This window comes from Chamaea fasciata, unplaced genomic scaffold, assembly GCF_029207755.1.
Source record: "Chamaea fasciata isolate MVZ Bird 193981 ecotype frontalis unplaced genomic scaffold, bChaFas1.0.hap1 SCAF_344, whole genome shotgun sequence".
Classification (NCBI taxonomy): domain Eukaryota; kingdom Metazoa; phylum Chordata; class Aves; order Passeriformes; family Sylviidae; genus Chamaea; species Chamaea fasciata.
In genome coordinates this window covers 81,002-100,516 of record NW_027094429.1, presented here as the reverse complement: position 1 = coordinate 100,516, position 19,515 = coordinate 81,002, and the positions used below count along the sequence as shown (strand labels likewise).

The 19,515-nt window shown below is 65.4% G+C and overlaps 2 protein-coding genes across 2 annotated transcripts; one reads left to right on the top strand and one right to left on the bottom strand.

Moving 5' to 3' along the window:
* Positions 1–87: 87 nt before the first annotated feature.
* On the bottom strand, positions 88–956 carry LOC136305277 (suppressor of cytokine signaling 7-like; the record flags this gene model as incomplete). The annotated part of the gene is made up of 1 exon (XM_066208557.1): positions 88–956. A coding segment is annotated over exon 1 (869 nt), but the record flags the coding sequence as incomplete, so codon positions are not given.
* A 1,316-nt stretch (positions 957–2,272) lies between these two features.
* On the top strand, positions 2,273–19,469 carry GPR179 (G protein-coupled receptor 179). Its single transcript, XM_066208555.1, has 15 exons — positions 2,273–3,123; positions 4,275–4,383; positions 5,171–5,273; positions 5,880–6,076; positions 6,309–6,377; positions 8,012–8,121; positions 8,970–9,208; positions 10,175–10,313; positions 11,478–11,583; positions 12,143–12,289; positions 12,514–12,681; positions 12,976–15,336; positions 15,535–16,222; positions 16,310–16,587; positions 17,161–19,469. The coding sequence occupies exons 1-15, from the start codon at positions 2,273–2,275 to the stop codon at positions 18,472–18,474; spliced, it is 6,879 nt and encodes a 2,292-aa protein (XP_066064652.1). The 3' UTR covers positions 18,475–19,469.
* Positions 19,470–19,515: the final 46 nt, after the last annotated feature.

The following is a 19,515-nucleotide window of genomic DNA, read 5'->3' as shown; positions in this document are numbered from 1 at the left end:
ATCCCCCCCATGTCACCCCCGGTGCCATCCCCCCCATGTCACCCCCCGGTGCCATCCCCCCCATGCCACCCCCCGGTGTCCCCGTACCTGCCGGGCTCCTGCTCCCGCCCGCGGGCCCCGCACACATCGGTCAGGCTCCCGGCCGAGGCGGCGGCGCTGCCGGCGGAGTCCCCGGCGGCCGAGCCGCCGCTGCAGCTCTTGGTGCGGAAGAGGCGGCTGAGGCGGATGCGGAGCGAGCCCTTCCTGCCGCCGGCGCCGCTGCTCCCCGCGGGCGGCGGAGCGGGGCCGGGGGATGCCGCCGCTGCCGCTGCCGCTGCTCCCGCCGCTCTGCCGGCGGCGCGGGCGGCCCCTCGCCCGGGGGATCCCGGCTCGTCCTCGGAGCCGCTGCCGCCTTCCTCGGGCTCCAGCGCCTCGAGCACCAGCAGAGCATCGCTGGTCTCCTCGCCGGCGGGCGGCCCCAGGCACGGGCAGGGGGTCCCGGCCGCTGCCTTCGCTGCGAGCCCCGGCGGGCGCAGCCCCAGCGCCGCCAGCTGCAGCTCCAGCCCGCTCCGCGCCGCCGCTCCCCAGCCCGCCGCCGCTTTGGGCTCCAGCGCGCAGCGGTGCCGCGGGCACAGCTCGGCCCCGCCGCCGCCGCCGCCGCCGCCTCCCCCCGGGATCCCCCCGCCCGCCGCCGCCGCCGTTAGCAGCGGGCCGCAGTCCTCGCCGGGCCGGCCGTCGGCCGCGGCGTTGCGGAAAACCATCAGCTGCGGCCGCGGGCTGCGCAGAGCCGGCCCGGCCCCCGGCAGCCGGCCCGCACCGCCGGGCCCCGTTCCCGCCGCGCCGGCACCGGCGCCGCCCGCCGCGCCCGCCTCCGGCCCGGTGCCATAGCCCAGCAGCCGGCTGAGCACCCGGTACGAGGCCGCGGCGGCGGCGGCGGCGGCAGCGGCGGCCGCCGCCGCATCCCCGTCGCGCTGCATGGATGGCTACGGCCGCCGCATGGCACCGGCGCCGCACCGGGAGCGGGAGCGGGACCCGCGGCCGCCGCCGCCGCCGCCGCCGCCCTGGCACGGCCGCGGCGGGACCCCCCCCCCTCCCCAAACCCAACGCCGCCGCCGCCGCCGCCGCTCCGCCCCCGCGCTTCCGCCGCTGGCCGCGCCCCCCCCCGGGCCGGCCCCGCCTCTCCCGGTGGCGGTGGTCCCGCCCCGGTGCGGAGGCCGCGCCCCCCGAGCCCACCGAGAGCACGTGGAGGGGGCGGCGGGGACCGGCGGGGACACGCAGGGAGCGGCTCCGAGCCCCCGCGGCCACCGGCACCCACGGGCGGCACCGGCACCCACGGGCGGCACCGGCCGGTTCCGAGCCCCGGCACACACACCGGGGGTCCCGGGGGGGTCACGGATGGGGGGCCGGGGGGCAGCGAGGGGTCCCGGACACGCCGCTCCAGCCGTGAGACCCATCACCCCGCACGCCCGGACCGGGGGATGCGGTGGGGGAAACTGAGGCACGGACACGCAGCCCTCCGTGCTCCGCGCGGTTCTCGCCCGGTTGTGGCGGGCAGCGCGTCCCGACCGGAGCACGGGGGACGGGCACCGGCTCTCCCCACACCGCCCCGCGGGCTGCGCCGGGGGAAGGTCATCGTCCTCTGGGGCTGGAGAGAGGACACCGGTCACCCTCCCGTGCCTCAGTTTCCCCTCTGCACCCCAGCGGGACGTCACACTCGGGGGCTCGGGGGGGCTTCAGATCCTGCTCCTGCCCGCACCCAGCACCCCCAGCCCCACAGGGACACCCCCCGTGGGTGCCACCCCCCATTCCCACCCCACGGCCCGGGGTGGAGGGGGGTCGGGCACCGCGGGACAATTGGGGGACCCCGCGGGCGGCTCCCCCGTGTCCCCCGAGGGTCCGCGGGGAGGGCGATCCGGGCAGGAAAATTCCCGTTTTCCCGTTGCCATGGCTTCCCATCGGGATGCGTTTGCATCACGGCCACACCGAGGGGCCGGGGCTCGGCGCGGGGTGCCCCCCACGGGGCTCAGACCGGGGGGCTCCGGGCAGCGCTGCCGCCCCGAACGGGAGCGCGGGGGCGGGCGGGGGGGGGGGGGGGGGGGGGGGGCGCTCCGGGCAGCGCCAGCAGCCGAGCGCGGTTCGGAGCCGGTGACGTCTGCTCCGGCATCGCCGAGGGAAAGGACGACGAGCGGGGCAGAGCGCGGGGCCGGCTCCGGGGGCAGCTCGGGGGTCCCTGCCCGCCATGAGCCCCCCGGGCCGGCCAGCGGGGGCCGCGGGGCTCCGCTGAGCCCCGGCCATGGGGCCGTGCCGGTGCTCGCCGCTCTGGGGCTTCCAGGCGCTGCTGCTGCTGCTGCAGGTGGCCGGGCTGACGGCGGGGCAGCGCCCTCAGGAGAGACCCCCGCGGCCGGCGGGATGGTCCCCGGCCCCCTCATCCTCTTGGGCGCCCACCCCGGAGCCCGGAGCGCCGGGGGACGGCGAGGGCTCGGCGGCGGCGGCGGCGGCGTTCCTGCGCACGGGCGATGCCGAGCGCCTGGCCCGGGCCAACTGCAGCGGGGGCGTCGCGGCGGGGGCCCCCGGCTCCGGGCCCCCCCCGGGGCTGCGGGCGGCTCTGAGGGCCGCCCCCGAAGCTTTGGCGCACGCCGCCAACTTCCTCAACATGCTCTTCCAGACCAACGACATCCGCGAGGCCAGCGTGGCCGAGGACGTGGAGTGGTACCAGGCGCTGGTGCGCGGCCTGGCCGAGGGACACCCGTGGGTGCGCAGGGCGGTGCTGGCCCTGGACGCCCACCCGCTGGCCCCCAAGCCGCGCCTGATGCTGCAGGCCACCAGAGGGGACGGCCAGATCTTGCTGCAGGACGTGTCCGGCTCTGCCCCCAGCCTGGGCAACCTCAGCTGGGACAACGAGTGGTTCAACGCCCTCAAATCGCAGCGGGCGCCGGCGCTGCGCAAGAGGGTTCTCAGCAACGACCTGAGCAGCCTGGAGACCCCCAAGTGGCAGCGGGGGGACAGCTACGTGGGGGACGCGGGCCACGTGCGCTGGTCCCCGCCGTTCCTGGAGTGCCGGGAGGGACGCTTCCTGCCCGCCTGGGCGGTCACGCTCTCCGCCGCCTTCTACGGGCTCAAGCCCGACCTCAGCCCCGAGTTTAAGTAAGTGGAGGGAGCGCGGAGGGGTTTGGGGGGGGTGGAAATGGGTGGGGGGGGGGTCCCCCGCGCCCTGCCCGTGTCCCCTGTGTGTGCCTGCAGGTGTTTTTACACGTCCCCAGGTGACCCCCCCCGTCCCCCCTCGGTGTCTCCACCTTGCGCTGCCACCCCCCCGTCACTGCGGTCTGGGCCCCTCCTGGGAGCCGGGGGTGTCCCCGGGATTTGGGGGGTCCCTACAGCACCCCACGGCGCGAGGACCCACAGAGGGGGGCGGTGGGGAGGGATCAGCCCCAGAGCGGGGACGGCGCCCTGTTCCCAAGGGGACAATCCGTGTCCCCTTTGGAGACCCCCGGGAAGAGCGCGGGGCGCGCGGGGGCCACCCCAGCGTCCCCAAATTCCCCATCGGCGGCATTAAAATCCCTCTGGAGGGGCACGATTCACACCTGCCCCAGCTGCGGCCCCCCCCCGGGGGACACCACCCCTGCCCGGGGCTCTGGGGACAGCTGGGGACAGCCGGGGACAGCCCCGCCGGGGCTGGGCCGCTCTGCGTGGGGGGCACAGGGATGTCCCGGGGTCACCTTTTGGGCTGACCCTGTCCCTGGTCACTGGGTGGGGGACACAGGGATGTCACAGGGTCACCCCCAGGACTGACCCCGTCCCTGGTCACTGGTGGGGTGGGCACAGGGATGTCCCAGGGGTCACCTCCCAGGCTGACCCTGTCCCTGGTCATTCTGGAAGTGGGCACAAGGACCATGGGACCATGGTCACCCCCTGGACTGACCCCGTCCCTGGTCACTGGTGGGGTGGGCACAGGGATGTCACAGGAGTGGGCACAGGGATGTCCCATGGTCACCCCCTGGGCTGACCCCGTCCCTGGTCACTGGTGGGGTGGGCACAGGGATGTCACAGGAGTGGGCACAGGGATGTCCCATGGTCACCCCCTGGGCTGACCCCGTCCCTGGTCACTGGGTGGGAGACACAGGGATGTCACAGGGTCACCTTTTGGGCTGACCCCATCCCCGGTCACCGGTTGGGTGGGCACAGGGGTGTCCCTGGGCTGACCCTGGTCACTGGTGGGGTGGGCACAGGGATGTCACAGGGAGGGGCACAGGGATGTCACAGGGATGTCCCTGTGCTGACCCCGTGCCCGGTGACAGGGGGGTCGTGCGGGTGGACGTGGAGCTGCGGGACGTGGCCATCGACCAGTGCTCCAGCGGGCCGGGCTGGTTCTCGGACACGCATCGCTGTGACCTCAACAGCACCCAGGTACCGACCCCCGGCAGCCCCGGGGGACCCCCGCAGCCCACCCACCGCCGTGCCCGCCGTCCCTCCCTGCGGGCTGAGCTTTATCCTCTCTCTGCCGGGCCATCCATCTGCTGGGCTCAGCTGCTCTCCCGCACCGCGCCGGGGGGTTTATTGTGCAAATCTTCCCCCGCCGCCACCGCCAGCCGAGCCGTGTGACCCCGCTGCTCCCCGCCCGGCCGCCGCGGGGACAGTTCCGGCCCCGGGGGTGGGTGGCATCACCCCGGCCCCTCCAGCTGTGCCCGACAGTTTTGGGGTTCGGCACCACCGGCAGCACCTCCGGTCTGGGCGAACCCTCCAGCTTTGGGGTCTCATCCAGAGCTGTCGCCAAGCGGGAAAAGGCGTCGCCAGCTGGTGTTTCCGAGCGGCGGTGCCTTTCCAGAGGGGCCGGGCTGTGCTCCGGGCATCCCTCCAGGAAACAACAATGCCCCGCGGAGCCGGCAGCCTGCGCGGCCCGCTCGGGGCACGGATGGACGCGGCCCCGGGGGGATTAGGGAGCTCCGGGCCCGAGCTGCCGTCACGGCTGGGCAGGATTAGGGCGCTCGGCTGCATTAGGTGTCCATTTAGGTTTTAGGGAGGGATTTGGGGGCCAAGCTTCGGGTTTTAATTCGGAAATGTTTAACCACTGATTCCTCGTGGCAGTGAGGGGGTCAGGTGGGCTGGGGGCTGCTGGAGCCCCCCGGGGCGGGGGGATTTGGGGCCGGGGGGGGGACACAGGGGTGGGGGACGTGTCTCAGGCTGTGTCCTTCAGTGTGTCCCCCAGGAGAGCCGTGGCTTCGTCCTCGGGACGTACCTGTGCAGGTGCAAGCCGGGCTTCTATGGGGCCGGTGGAGTGGCCAGCGGCGCCTGGGCAGGTGGGTCCCTGTTGTCCCCTGTTGTCCCCAGGGTCGCGCGGATACAGCAGTGGGGGCCAGGGCTGGGGGGCTTTGGGGACACAGGACACGTGCCCTGGTGTGGGGGGGTTCCAGGAGGCCCTGGGGTGTGCTGGTCGCACCTGGGTGTGGTGATTCCACCCAGATGTGCTGGTCCCACCTGGATGAGTTGATCCCACCTGGATGCCCTGATCCCACCTGGGATGTGCTGAGCCCACCCAGATGTGCTGATCTCACTCAGATGTAGTGATCCCACCCGGGATGCGGTGATCCCACCTGAGTGTGCTGATCCCACCTGGGATGTGCTGAGCCCACCCAGATGTGCTGATCTCACTCAGATGTAGTGATCCCACCCGGGATGCGGTGATCCCACCTGAGTGTGCTGATCCCACCTGGGATGTGCTGAGCCCACCCAGATGTGCTGATCTCACTCAGATGTAGTGATCCCACCCGGGATGCGGTGATCCCACCTGAGTGTGCTGATCCTACCTGGGATGTGCTGACCCCACCCAGATGTGCTGACCCCACCTGGGTGCCGTGCCCCCCCCCCAGACACCCTGACCCCACCTGCCGTCCCTCCGTCCCCAGGTGCGGCGGGCACGGACGGGGGCTCCCGCCTGGGGTGCCGCCCGTGCCGCCCGGGCTGTGCCACCTGCCAGGACGACTCTCCGTGCCTGGCCCAGGAGGACGCGGTGCTGAGGGCGGCCGTGCTGGCCTGCCAGGCCTGCTGCATGCTGGCCATCTTCCTCAGCATGCTCGTGTCCTACCACTTCCGACGGAGCAAGGCAAGCTGTCCCCGTGTCCCCGCTGTCACCCCTGCGGTGACACGGACCCCCGGCCCCGCCCGGGCTGCAGGGAGGTGTTGGGGTCTCACTGGGACGTCCTGGGGTCTCACTGGGATGAGTTGGGGTCTCTGAGATGAGCTGGGGTCTCACTGGGATGAGTTGGGGTCTCTGGGATGAGTTGGGGTCTCTGAGATGAGCTGGGGTCTCTGTTCTCACGGTTCTCTCCCTGCAGAGAATCCGAACGTCCGGAATCGTCCTGCTGGAGACAATCCTCTTCGGGTCTCTCCTCCTCTACTTCCCCGTGAGTGTCCAGCTGCCCCCGGGGCTGGAAAACCGCGGGACGGTGTCGCTGCAGGACACCAAAGAAAGATGAGACACCCCAAATATTCCAGAAGGCAAAGAGGACAGAAAAAAGGGCTTTTACTGTCTAATTCTTACTACTTTTCATGAGGTGTTCCCGTAGAGACTTAACATGGTGTAGCCTGTCCGCAGGTTGGTGTGTCCCTGCCCCTGGGGCTAAATGAGATTAATCCTTTTGAGCAGGAATTTGTGAGGGGAAAGTGGGAATTTGTGCAAGGAAAGTGGGAATTTGTGGGGGGGGAAAAGCCAGAACTCGTGGGGGGAAAGCGGGAACGGCACCTCTCTAATCCCATGGGTTAAACTGGAGAAACAGCAAAACGCCACCTGCAGAAAGATTGTTTGGAGACTGGAGAGTTGTTGGCCGAGATTGTTTCGAGGAGAAGCTTCCCTGAGAAATTTTTCCTTGGGGAAAAACGTTACCAGCTGCCAGCAGACTAAAATCCTCTCAGACCCAGAAAACTCCAGGTGCCCAGGATGGAGTTCCCAGCACGGAGCTGCCCCAAGCTCCACCTAATTGTTAATTTGGGCTGTCACAGCCCCCGGGGGCTGCCCTATAAACCTTCTCAGGAGCCCAAATCCCTTTTTCCTCTGGATGCGGGAATTAATCCCTGCCCAAATCCCCTCTGCCCTCCCGCACGAGCTGCGGGGTCACGGCGAGGGAGGGGAGCACAGGGCTGGCCTGGAAAGCGACTCCCACGGCAGGTGGGATGCTCCGGTGTCACCCGTGGGGACGCGGAAGAGCCGCGCTCACTCGGGTTCAGAGGCGAGCAGAGAAAGTTGGTCACCATTTGGGATTTAAATTGGATTTGGGGTTTGAGCAAGGAGTGGCAGATGAGAGGAACACCTTTCTGACCCCGGGGATGGGTTCAGCAGCCCGCCACTGACTGGGATGGAAACAACCTGCTTGTTTGTGTTACGTTCCTGAGACACTCCACCCGAACCGCGTTAGCATCATCAGAAGGCTGAAGAAATCAGGGCGACGCTCTGGGGTTTGGTCCTCCACCCGAGATTCTGGTGGTCCAGAGTCTTTTGCCCTCTGAAAGCCCCGAGCAAGGAGGAAGCGGACTCTTCAAGGTCTTGTTTCTCGGCGTTTCTCCTGTTGCGTGTTATTTCGCACCTCACAGTTTTCTCCCTGAGGTCCGGACGCGAGGTGACTGCCCCTATGCGGATAACTTCGTGCCTCTCGTTTACATTTTCACCTCCGCTAAAAGGGTCGTTTCCACTCCGACCCAATCCCCTTCAACTGCTTTGTGCCACTGCGGAGGACGCAGGCCGAGGGAGGAGGAGGAGAGCTCAGGGCACCGCCCTAAATCCTCCATCCTGTCCCAGTTCATTCCAAAACCCCAAAACTACAGGAGTTTCCACCCTGTGCTAGGCTGAGCTGCTTTCGCTCACACCTTCGTGGTTTGCCATTCCTCTCTCGGCGCTGGGAGTTTTTGCCGCGGGCCGAAATCAGAGCCAGCGTCTCCCTGGGGTCTCCAAACCCCCCTGGGCCGTCCCCACACCCCCTGCCCGGCGTTCAAACCCCACGTCCTCCCCAGCCCTGGATGTCCCCACCTCTCTTTCTCTCTCCAGGTGTTCATCCTGTACTTCAAGCCCAGCACCTTCCGCTGCATCGTGCTGCGCTGGGTGCGCGTGCTCGGCTTCGCCATCGTCTACGGCACCATCACCCTCAAGCTCTACAGGTGCCTGGGGCGGGGGGCCGGGGGATCGGGACCCCCGCAGGGGAAGGGTTTGGGGCTTGGGATCCCCACAGAGGGAAGGGTTTGGGTCTCAGGATAGGTTGGGCTGGGCTCTCACTGGGCTGGTTTGGGGTCTCTGGGATGCGCTGGGCTCTCACTGGGCTGGTTTGGGGTCTCTGGGATGCGCTGGGCTCTCACTGGGCTGGTTTGGGGTCTCTGGGATGCGCTGGGCTCTCACTGGGCTGGTTTGGGGTCTCTGGGATGCGCTGGGCTCTCACTGGGATGGGTTTGGGGTCTCTGGGATGCGCTGGGCTCTCACTGGGCTGGTTTGGGGTCTCTGGGATGCGCTGGGCTCTCACTGGGCTGGTTTGGGGTCTCTGGGATGCGCTGGGCTCTCACTGGGCTGGTTTGGGGTCTCTGGGATGCGCTGGGCTCTCACTGGGCCGGGTTTGGGGTCTCTGGGATTTGCTGGGCTCTCACGGGGCCGGGTTTGGGGTCTCTGGGATGCGCTGGGCTCTCACTGGGATGGGTTTGGGGTCTCTGGGATTTGCTGGGCTCTCACGGGGCCGGGTTTGGGGTCTCTGGGATGCGCTGGGCTTTCACTGGGATGGGTTTGGGGTCTCTGGGATGCGCTGGGCTCTCACTGGGATGGGTTTGGGGTCTCTGGGATGTTCTGGGCTCTCTCAGGGCCGGGTTTGGGGTCTCTGGGATGCGCTGGGCTCTCACTGGGATGGGTTTGGGGTCTCTGGGATGCGCTGGGCTCTCACGGGGCCGGGTTTGGGGTCTCTGGGATGCGCTGGGCTCTCACGGGGCCGGGTGGGCTCTCACCCCTCCGTCCCTCGGTCCCGCAGGGTGCTGAAGGTGTTCCTGTCCCGCTCGGCGCAGCGCGCTCCCTACGTGTCGAGCGGGCGGGTGCTGCGGCTGCTGGCGCCCGTGCTGCTGCTGGCGCTGTGGTTCCTGGCCGCCTGGACCGTGGGGACGCTGGACAACGCCCGCAGGGACATCCCGCCCGTGGTGCCGGCCCAGACGGCGCGCGGCCTGCGCTTCGCCCGCTGCGCCCACGACTGCTGGGACTACATGATGGTCGTCGGTGAGAGCGGCCCCGGGGGCGTCCGGGGGGGCCACGGCCCGGGGGTCGCACCCCGTACACGTGGGGATTTCACTCTCTTATCCGTTTCATTTTTCTGAAAGCTGCCTGGGGACCCCCACAGCCCTGAGACCCCACCCCATAAATGCGGGGATTCCATTTCCTTGTCTATTGAACCTTCCTGAAAGCTGCAAGGACCTGGGATCCCTACAGCCCCAGGACCCCACCCCATAAATGCGGGGATTCCATTTCCTTGTCTATTGAACCTTCCTGAAAGCTGCAAGGACCTGGGATCCCCACAGCCCCAGGACCCCACCCCATAAATGCGGGGATTCCATTTCCTTGTCTATTGAACCTTCCTGAAAGCTGCAAGGACCTGGGATCCCCACAGCCCCAGGACCCCACCCCATAAATGCGGGGATTCCATTTCCTCGTCCATTTAATCCTCCTGAAAGCTGCAAGGACCTGGAGGTTCTCCACAGCCCTGGAGTCCCACCCCATAAATGCGGGGATTTCATTTCCTTGTCCCTTTAGTCCTCCTGGAGGCCGCAAGGACCTGGGATCCCCACAGCCCCGGGACCCCATCCCATAAATATCCCATGGGAGGCTTTCATTCTCTTATCCATTTCATCCTCCTGGAAGCTGCAAGGATATGGGGGAAGCCATGGTCCCAGGATCCCATCCCATAAATGTGGGGATTTCATTCTCTTGTCCATTTAATCCTGAAAGCTGCAAGGACCTGGAATCCCCACAGCCCCAGGACCCCATCCAAAGGGTGAAATAAGAAAAATAAGAAAACCAATTAGAAAAAAAAAACCACACCCAAAACCAGGGAGATGAAGGACTTGGACTACGCCCCAAATCCTCCGTATCGCCCCATATGTATAAAAAAACCTTACAAACCTTTATAAAACCTTCAAAATCGGAGTTCCCAGGGTTTCAGCAGCTCTCTCCCGCTCCGCCCCACAGCCGAGATGCTGTTCCTGCTGTGGGGCAGCTTCCTGTGCTACGCCACCCGCGCCGTGCCCTCGGCCTTCCACGAGCCCCGCTACATGGGCATCGCCCTCCACAACGAGCTCGTGGTCTCTGCCGCCTTCCACGTGCTCAGGTAGGGCTGGGAAGGGAGGTTCCCACCCCTGGGGAGGCTCAGGAATCATCCCGAGGTGGGAATCGAGGTTCCCATCCCTGGGGAGGCTCAGGAATCATCCCAAGTCGAGGTTTCCATCCCTGGGGGGGCTCAGGAATCACTCCAAGGTGGGAATCGAGGTTCCCATCCCTGGGGAGGCTCAGGAATCACTCCAAGGTGGGAAATCGAGGTTTCCATCCCTGGGGATGGTCAGGAATCATCCCAAGGTGGGAAATCGAGGTTTCCACCCCTGGGATACTCAGGAATCATCCCAAGCCGAGGTTTCCATCCCTGGGGAGGCTCAGGAATCATCCCAAGGTGGGAAATCGAGGTTTCCATCCCTGGGGATGGTCAGGAATCATCCCGAGGTGGGAATCGAGGTTTCCACCCCTGGGGAGGCTCAGGAATCATCCCAAGGTGGGAATCGAGGTTCCCACCCCTGGGGAGGCTCAGGAATCATCCCAAGGTGGGAAATCGAGGTTTCCATCCCTGGGGAGGCTCAGGAATCATCCCAAGTCGAGGTTTCCATCCCTGGGGAGGCTCAGGAATCATCCCGAGGTGGGAATCGAGGTTTCCACCCCTGGGGAGGCTCAGGAATCATCCCAAGTCGAGGTTTCCATCCCTGGGGGGGCTCAGGAATCACTCCAAGGTGGGGAATCGAGGTTTCCATCCCTGGGGATGGTCAGGAATCATCCCAAGGTGGGAATCGAGGTTTCCATCCCTGGGGAGGCTCAGGAATCATCCCAAGGTGGGAATCGAGGTTTCCACCCCTGGGGAGGCTCAGGAATCATCCCAAGTTGAGGTTTCCATCCCTGGGGGGGCTCAGGAATCATCCCAAGTTGAGGTTTCCATCCCTGGGGAGGCTCAGGAATCACCCCAAGGTGGAGAATCGAGGTTTCCATCCCTGGGAACGCTTAGGAGCCATCCCAAGGTGGGAAGTTGAGGTTCCCACCCCTGGAGATGCTCAGGAGCTTCCAAAGAAAAGGGATTTTGGCTGCCTGGGACCCCCCACAATGGGAAGGGTTCGGGTGCTCTGGATGGATCTCCAAAGGAAAAGGGGATTTGGGTGCCCAGGCAGGGCCGTGGGCTCTGGAGGTGGGCAGGGGCTGCAGTGGGGCCTGGCACTGCCCTGCTGGTCCCTTGCAGGTTCCTGGTTGTCCCCTCGCTGCACCCGGACTGGACCCTGCTGCTCTTCTTCGCTCACACCCACGGCACCGTCACCATGACCCTGGCCCTGCTCTTCATCCCCAAGGTATTCCAGGGAAGGGGACAGGGCTGGAGCACCAGGAGAGGCTGAGGGAGCTGGGAGAGGGGCTGAGCCTGGAGAACAGGAGGCTCAGGGGGGACCTGGTGGCCCTGCACAAGTCCCTGACAGGAGGGGACAGCCGGGGGCGTCGGGCTCTGCTCCCAGGGAACGGCCTCAGGCTGCGCCGGGGGAGGTTTGGGTTGGATATTGGGGAAATTTCTCCTGGAAAGGGTGATCAGGCGTTGGAACAAGTGGATCCCCACGCCTGGAAGCGCTGGAGATGATGTGGATGTGACACTTGGGGACGTGGGTTAGTGGTGGCTTTGTCAGGGCTGGGGAAACAGCTGGACTCACCGACCTCAGAGAGCTTTTCCAGCCCTGACAATTCCTCGATTCCATCACTAATGCTCATCCCAGAGATTTGGGGAGCCGGGACAGGAACCCCTGACCCCAGAGAGCTTTTCCAGCCCCAACAATTCCTCGATTCCCTCACTAACGCCCAGCCCAGAGGCTCGGGCAGCCGGGGCAGGAGCCGCCGGGTGAGTGTCCCCCTGTCCCCGCGCAGTTCCTGCACACGGGCTCGCCGCTGCGGGAGGAGATCACGGCCGAGGTGTACGAGGACGAGCTGGACATGCGGCGCTCGGGCTCCTGCCTGAACAGCAGCATCGCGTCCGCCTGGAGCGAGCACAGTCTCGACCCCGATGACATTCGGGTGGGTGGCACACTCAGGACCTTCTTTTGACGCTAGCTGTGCAGAGTAAGAGGTGCCTTTCGCAATCTTTTCCTGGCCGCGAAGCAGAGGGGAGGGGGGATTTGGGGACACGGGGGACAACGCGGGGGGCTCGGCGGGGCTGTCCCGGCCGCCACCCCCGCTGTAGGATCTCTCCTCTCTCTTTCTCTCTCTCCCTTTTTCTCTGCCGCGTTCCCGCGGCGCAGGAGGAGCTGAAGAAGCTCTACCGGCAGCTGGAGGTGCACAAGACGTGGCGGATGGCCGCCAACAACCCGCACCTGGCCAAGAGGCGCAGCTCCCGCCGCAGCCTGGCCCGCTCCATCCTGCGCCGCGGCGGGGCCGAGCTGGCCGAGAGCGCGTCCCGCCGCAGCAGCGGCACGGCCGGGGACCGGGCTGGGGTGACACTGTCCCGCCGCAGCAGCGGCACGGCCGGGGACCGGGCTGGGGTGACCCTGTCCCGCCGCAGCAGCGGCACGGCCGGGGACCGGGCTGGGGTGACACTGTCCCGCCGCAGCAGCGGCACGGCCGGGGACCGGGCTGGGGTGACACTGTCCCGCCGCAGCAGCGGCACGGCCGGGGACCGGGCTGGGGTGACACTGTCCCGCCGCAGCAGCGGCACGGCCGGGGACCGGGCTGGGGTGACACTGTCCCGCCGCAGCAGCGGCACGGCCGGGGACCGGGCTGGGGTGACACTGTCCCGCCGCAGCTCCTCGGCCAAGCGGCTCGGGGATGCCAGCCTGAGGATGAGGGACGAAAGCTCCCGGCGCCGCTCCTCAGCCGTGCGCAAGTCGCGCAGCTCCGAGGGGCCGCGCCGAGGGTCGAGCCCGCCCGAGGAGGCTCCGCCGGCGGCGGGGACGGAGTTGGAACCGTCCGACAGCGACTCTCTGGACGCCGCCCCGCTGCTGTGCAAATCGGCCAGCGCCCAGAACCTGGCGGGGCACTGGCCGAGAGCCCCGGGCCGCCCCCCGCCCTTGCAGAAGTCACACAGCGTTGTCACCGGGGCTCGGGAAGTGGCGCTGCTGGCCGCCCGAAGGGCCGCCCGTGACCAGTGGCACGGTGGCTGTCACCTCTCCGCGCCGGTCCCCGGCGACACGGCGACACCCCAGAGCCTCGCCGAGAGGGCGTCCCGGCAGGACACGGCCCCGCTGGGCGATGCCAGGGGACACAAACATGTCACCTACGCGCCCATCAAGAGCGTCAGCGTTGACAGCGCGCATCCGCCCCGGAGGGTGCGGGTGACCGTGAGGAAAACGCCACCGCCGCCCCCTGTGCGGTACCAGAGCCTGCAGCGCTCGGGGACACTGGGGGACAGCCCGGGGACTCTCAGGGACAGCCCGGGGACACCCGGAGACAGCCCGGAGCCAGCCCCGGGTCCCCCGGCACAGGCGGCAGAGGCGCAGGGGACAGCAGGGGACAAGGCGGAACGCGCGTCCCCTCCGGCAGGGAAGGGCAGGCTGCTGACCCCGAGCGCCAGCTCGGCACACGTTTGTCCCTGGGAGCTGATCCAGGACGAGATCCTGAGCAGGAAACAAAAAGCGGCCGAGGCGGCGGAGTCGGGGACCCCCGGCGACACAGCGGCCACCAGCCCCGGCGCCAAGCCGCCCCCACAGAAAAGTTTCCGGAGCTTGGGACTCGCCATCAAAGCCCTCAACCGCTCCAGGGGGAAGAGCGTCCCGAAAGGGAAAAGCGAGGGGAGCCTCGGGAAGAGGGGGAGCAGCAGGAGGGAGAAATCCGGCCCGGCAGAGGCCTCGGCCGCGCCCCTCGGGGGGCTCAGCCCAGAGGCCGCCGCCAGAAGCGCCGAGGGGAGCGGGCAGAGCCTCGAGGGCCCCGCGCTGCAGCGCAACAACAACGCGGCCAGCCCCGGGGAAACCGCGGGCCGGGGGGACAGGGGGACAGGAGCACAACGGGACAGCCTGGCCGCGGCGACAGCAGATGGGGACAAAGCGGCGGAGGAGCCCGGAGGGGACGCGGGTACCGGTGAGGGTCTGGAGCCACCCAGCGCGGGCCACCGAGGAGCGGAACGTCCCCAGGAGGTGACACGGGTACAACCGCAGGAAGGGGACGAGGCTCCTGCAGGGGACATTCCTGGTGTCACAGCGCAGCAAGGGACGCTTGAACAGCTCGAGGGTCCCTTCCAGCCCTGGGACCACCCGGAGGAGGAGGAGCAGCGGCCGCCTGCAGAGCCCACCCCGAGCAGCGCCCGGGGCGCGGCGGGGACAAAGCCGCGGGCTGAGCTCTGTCCCCCCGGCTCGCTCGGGATCCCGGCGGCACGGGCGGCCCTGCTGCGCCAGGAGGCGATCGCTCCCCAGGAGGACGGAGGGAGCCCAGAAAGCCCCGACAAGGCGCTGGAAAAGGGGAGCAGCCAGCCCGAACCCCAGCGGGGCCCCGGGAGGAGCGGAGAGCTCAGTGCTGGGGGAGATTCCAGCTCCAAAGCGGGAATCTCCCCTGGGAAAGGCGGCAGTGAGGGGGATTCTCAGCGTCCTCCGGGAGTGGAAAAACCACCGGAGCTGCCCGAAGTGGCCCCGGAGCAGGCGGAGGGCAGCAGGGCTGAGGTGTGCCCGGGGGAGAGCCACAAACAGGGAAGGAGCGTCCGAGCAGAAATCTGCCCCTGGGACACAGAGGGGGCTCCGCCGGAGCAGGGATCCCCCAAATCTGGGATGGGGCTGGCAGGAAAACCCCCAGCTCTGCCCAAACCCTCATCCCAGCGGGCGGGAATCGCGGGGACCCAAAAGGCCAACGTCTGTCCCTGGGAGGCGGAGGATGAGCCGTGCCCAAAACCAGAGATCTGCCCTTGGGAAGAGACTGCAGCCCCGTCGGGGAAGGAGAGGATGAGGCAGGACACGCGTGGCGTTTCCAAAGGGGAAGAAAAAGTGGGATCCAGAGCACCGGAAAAAGGAAAGCAGCTGCCAGGCAAAGCCCTGCCCAAATCTCCTTCAGGGAAATCCCAGAGCTCGGAGAAGGCAGAGATCTGTCCCTGGGAGTCTCCGGATCTTAAATCCAGTGACAAAGCTGAAATCTGTCCCTGGGAAGTGGCTGAGCCTCAGCTGGAGAAAGGAACAGCCTCAGGAAAGGGGAGAGTCCCAGGGAAAGAACTAACCAAAGCTCTGGAGAGGGGGAGCAAAGAGAGGGAATCGATCTGTCCTTGGGAGAGCCCGGACACGGAGCAGCCCCCGGCCAAACCCCAAACTGGGAGCTCAGCCCCAGGGAAATCCCAGAGCTCGGAGAAGGCAGAGATCTGTCCCTGGGAGGTTGAATCCACTGGCAAAGCTGAGATCTGTCCCTGGGAGTCTCAGGACTCTAAATCCAGTGACAAAGCCGAGATCTGTCCCTGGGAGGTGGCTGAGCCTCAGGTGGAGAAAGGAACAGCCCCAGGAAAGGGTAAACTCACAGGAAAAGAAGAGACCAAAGCTCTGGAGAAGAGCAGCAAAGAGAGGGAATCAATCTGTCCTTGGGAGAGCCTGGACATGGAGCAGCCCCTGGCCAAACCCCAAACTGGGAGCTCAGCACTGCCCAAAGCAGCCCCAGGGAAATCCCAGAGCTCAGAGAAGGCAGAGATCTGTCCCTGGGACGTTGAATCCACCGGCAAAGCCGAGATCTGTCCCTGGGAGTCTCAAGATTCCAAATCCAGTGACAAAGCCGAGATCTGTCCCTGGGAGGTGGCTGAACCTCCCTCCCAGCAGCCAAAGGCAAAGCAGGTCCCAGGTGGGGGCTCCAAGGGGGACAAGCGCATCACGCGCCAGGCAGCGCTGGCCAGCCCGGAGAGATCCCTGGACAGCAGAGACCGAGTGTCCATCTGTCCTTGGGAGAGCCCGGACACGGAGCAGCCTCTGGACAAACGCCAAACTGGGAGCTCAGCACTGCCCAAAGCAGCTCCAGGGAAATCCCAGAGCTCAGAGAGCCTGAAAGCCAAAATCTGTCCTTGGGAGAGTCAGGATGCTGAACACGCTGGTAAAGCTGAAATCTGCCCCTGGGAGTCTCAGGACTCTAAATCCAGCGACAAAGCTGAAATATGTCCCTGGGAGGTGGCTGAGCCTCAGAGGGAAAAAGGAGCAGGCCCAGGAAAGGAGAGACTCCCAGGAAAAGTGACCAAAGCTCTGGAGAAGAGCAGCAAAGAGAGGGAATCGATCTGTCCTTGGGAGAGCCCGGACACGGAACAGCCCCCGGCCAAACCCCAAACTGGGAGCTCAGCACTGCCCAAAGCAGCTCCAGGGAAATCCCAGAGCTCGGAGAAGGCAGAGATCTGTCCCTGGGAGTCTCAGGACTCTAAATCCAGTGACAAAGCCGAGATCTGTCCCTGGGAGGCGGCTGCAGCTCAGCTGGAGAAAGGAACAGTCCCAGGAAAGGAGAGACTTCCAGGAAAAGAACCAACCAAAGCTCTGGAGAAAGGGAGCAGAGAGAGGGAATCGATCTGTCCTTGGGAGAGCCTGGACACAGAGCAGCCCCCGGCCAAACCCCAAACTGGGAGCTCAGCCCCAGGGAAATCCCAGAGCTCGGAGAAAGCAGAGATCTGTCCCTGGGAGGTTGAATCCACTGGCAAAGCCGAGATCTGTCCCTGGGAGTCTCAGGACTCTAAATCCAGTGACAAAGCTGAAATCTGCCCCTGGGAGTCTCAGGACTCTAAATCCAGTGACAAAGCCGAGATCTGTCCCTGGGAGGCGGCTGCAGCTCAGCTGGAGAAAGGAACAGCCTCAGGAAAGGGGAGACTTCCAGGAAAAGAACCAACCAAAGCTCTGGAGAAGAGCAGCAAAGAGAGGGAATCGATCTGTCCTTGGGAGAGTCCGGACACAGAGCAGCCCCCGGCCAAACCCCAAACTGGGAGCTCAGCCCCAGGGAAATCCCAGAGCTCGGAGAAGGCAGAGATCTGCCCCTGGGAGTCTCAGGACTCTAAATCCAGTGACAAAGCTGAAATCTGTCCCTGGGAAGTGGCTGCACCTCAGAGGGACAAAGGAGCAGGCCCAGGAAAGGAGAGACTCCCAGGAAAAGTGACCAAAGCCCTGGAGAAGAGCAGCAAAGAGAGGGAATCGATCTGTCCTTGGGAGAGCCCAGACACGGAACAGCCCCCGGCCAAACCCCAAACTGGGAGCTCAGCACTGCCCAAAGCAGCCCCAGGGAAATCCCAGAGCTCGGAGAAAGCAGAGATCTGTCCCTGGGAGGTTGAATCCAGTGACAAAGCTGAAATCTGCCCCTGGGAGTCTCAGGACTCTAAATCCAGTGACAAAGCCGAGATCTGTCCCTGGGAGGCGGCTGCAGCTCAGCTGGAGAAAGGAACAGCCTCAGGAAAGGGGAGACTTCCAGGAAAAGAACCAACCAAAGCTCTGGAGAAGAGCAGCAAAGAGAGGGAATCGATCTGTCCTTGGGAGAGCCTGGACACAGAGCAGCCCCCGGCCAAACCCCAAACTGGGAGCTCAGCACTGCCCAAAGCAGCTCCAGGGAAATCCCAGAGCTCGGAGAAGGCAGAGATCTGTCCCTGGGAGTCTCAGGACTCTAAATCCAGTGACAAAGCCGAGATCTGTCCCTGGGAGGTGGCTGAACCTCAGGTGGAGAAAGGAACAGCCTCAGGAAAGGGTAAACTCATGGGAAAAGATCCAACCAAAGCTCTGGAGAAGAGCAGCAAAGAGAGGGAATCGATCTGTCCTTGGGAGAGCCCGGACACGGAGGAGCTCTCCCTGAAAACTGCAGTGGGGAAGGATCCATCCAAGAAATCCGACAGCACGGAGAGCAGGAAATCTGAAATTTGCCCCTGGGAAGCAGGAAAGCCCGTTGGGGTGGAGGAGGAAATCTCCCAGCCAGGTGTGCAGCCACAGGGAGCCCACAGAGGTTCCTCCGCAGGGGTGGGACAGCCAGGAGCCCGCGCTGCGTCTCCGACTCTCCTGGAAAAATCCAGGGGCAGATCCCACGGGGAAGCCGAGCACAAGCCCCTCCGCCGGCTCCTGCCTGGCACCCAGCACCCAGGAGTGGGCAGCAGCTCCAGCCCCGGCACTGGCCCGGCTGAGCTTTGTCCTTGGGAAGCTGGAGAGGCTCCATCAGCTCCACCAGCTCCTGCCAAGCCCGGCTCGGACACGAGGAAAAGCTCCGAGGTGTGTCCGTGGGAGGAGGAGAGCACGGATCCCTCCCGGAGCTGCCCCGGGCACGGCAGGGCTGGGGGGAGCCGCCGGGATGGGGAGTGAGTGGATTCCATCCATGGATCCATCCATGGAGCCATCCTATTCATGGATCGCATCCAAGCCCTCCTGTTGCTCTGGGGGCTCTGGGGGCTGAAGGTCCCGGTTGTGTAAGTTTGTGTAAATACAGGAAATAAACGGATTTATCTACGGAGTGCGCTCCGTGTGTGAGGTGGGGAAGAGCTGGGATATCCTCAGGAGGGGAAATCCAGCACTGGAAGGGTTCAGTGGCAGAGGTTGGAACGGGGCTGACTGGAAGGAAAGGCCATTCTTCTCCAAAAAAGCCACATTTAACCCCAAAAATCCCTTTTCCTTCAGAGCCAGGCCTGGGGAACCCACAGAACCCCAAGTTTGGAGGGAAGGGACCTTCAACCCCATCCAGGACATCTCCCACTGTCCCAGGTGCTCCAACCTGGCCTTGGACACTTCCAGGGATCCACAGCTCCTCCGGGAATTCTCTCCCAGCCCCTCAGCACCCTCCCAGGGAGGAATTCCTGCCCAAAATCCCACCTACCCTTGTGTCCCTTCATCCCTCTCTCCATCTTTTCCCACAGCTCCTTCAGGGACTGGAATCCTCCATGAGGTCACCCCCCACCCAAAAATAAATCCCTTTTCCAGCCTGAACAATCCCAATCCTCTCCTCCCTCTGGGTTCAGGAATTCCATCCCCTCCTGCCCTGAGCTCCACCAGATAACTCCTGATAAGACCTCAGCTCCTGAGCGAGGCAGAGGCTCCGTGGAAAAGGTTTTGGGGTGGTTTTTTTTTGGGAAAAGAGGGATTGTGACACCCCAGTGACATCCCAAAGGACATGGCAGGGATTGCACTGCTGGCTCCTGTCCCGGCACGGCACAAAGAAGAGGTCCTGCCCTCCCAAAAGGGAACACTGAGAGGCGAAAAAAGGAGCCACGGCTCGTCTTTTTACAGCTCTGCACAACCCCTCCGAAGGAAGGAAGGAAAGAAAGAATTCCCTGAACTCTCCCACGCTCTGGAAGTGGCTGAGTTAAAAAAAATCAGGACAAGGAGGAGAAAAGGGTTTGTTCCGGGGTG

Coding starts and splice junctions, on each gene's coding strand:
- GPR179 (XM_066208555.1), top strand. CDS start 2,273: ATGGGGCCGTGCCGGTGCTCGCCGCTCTGGGGCTTCCAGGCGCTGCTG. Junction 12,290..12,513: donor TCGACCCCGATGACATTCGG/GTGGGTGGCACA, acceptor CCCGCGGCGCAG/GAGGAGCTGAAGAAGCTCTA. Junction 16,223..16,309: donor GAGCCTGAAAGCCAAAATCT/GTCCTTGGGAGA, acceptor CCAGCGACAAAG/CTGAAATATGTCCCTGGGAG.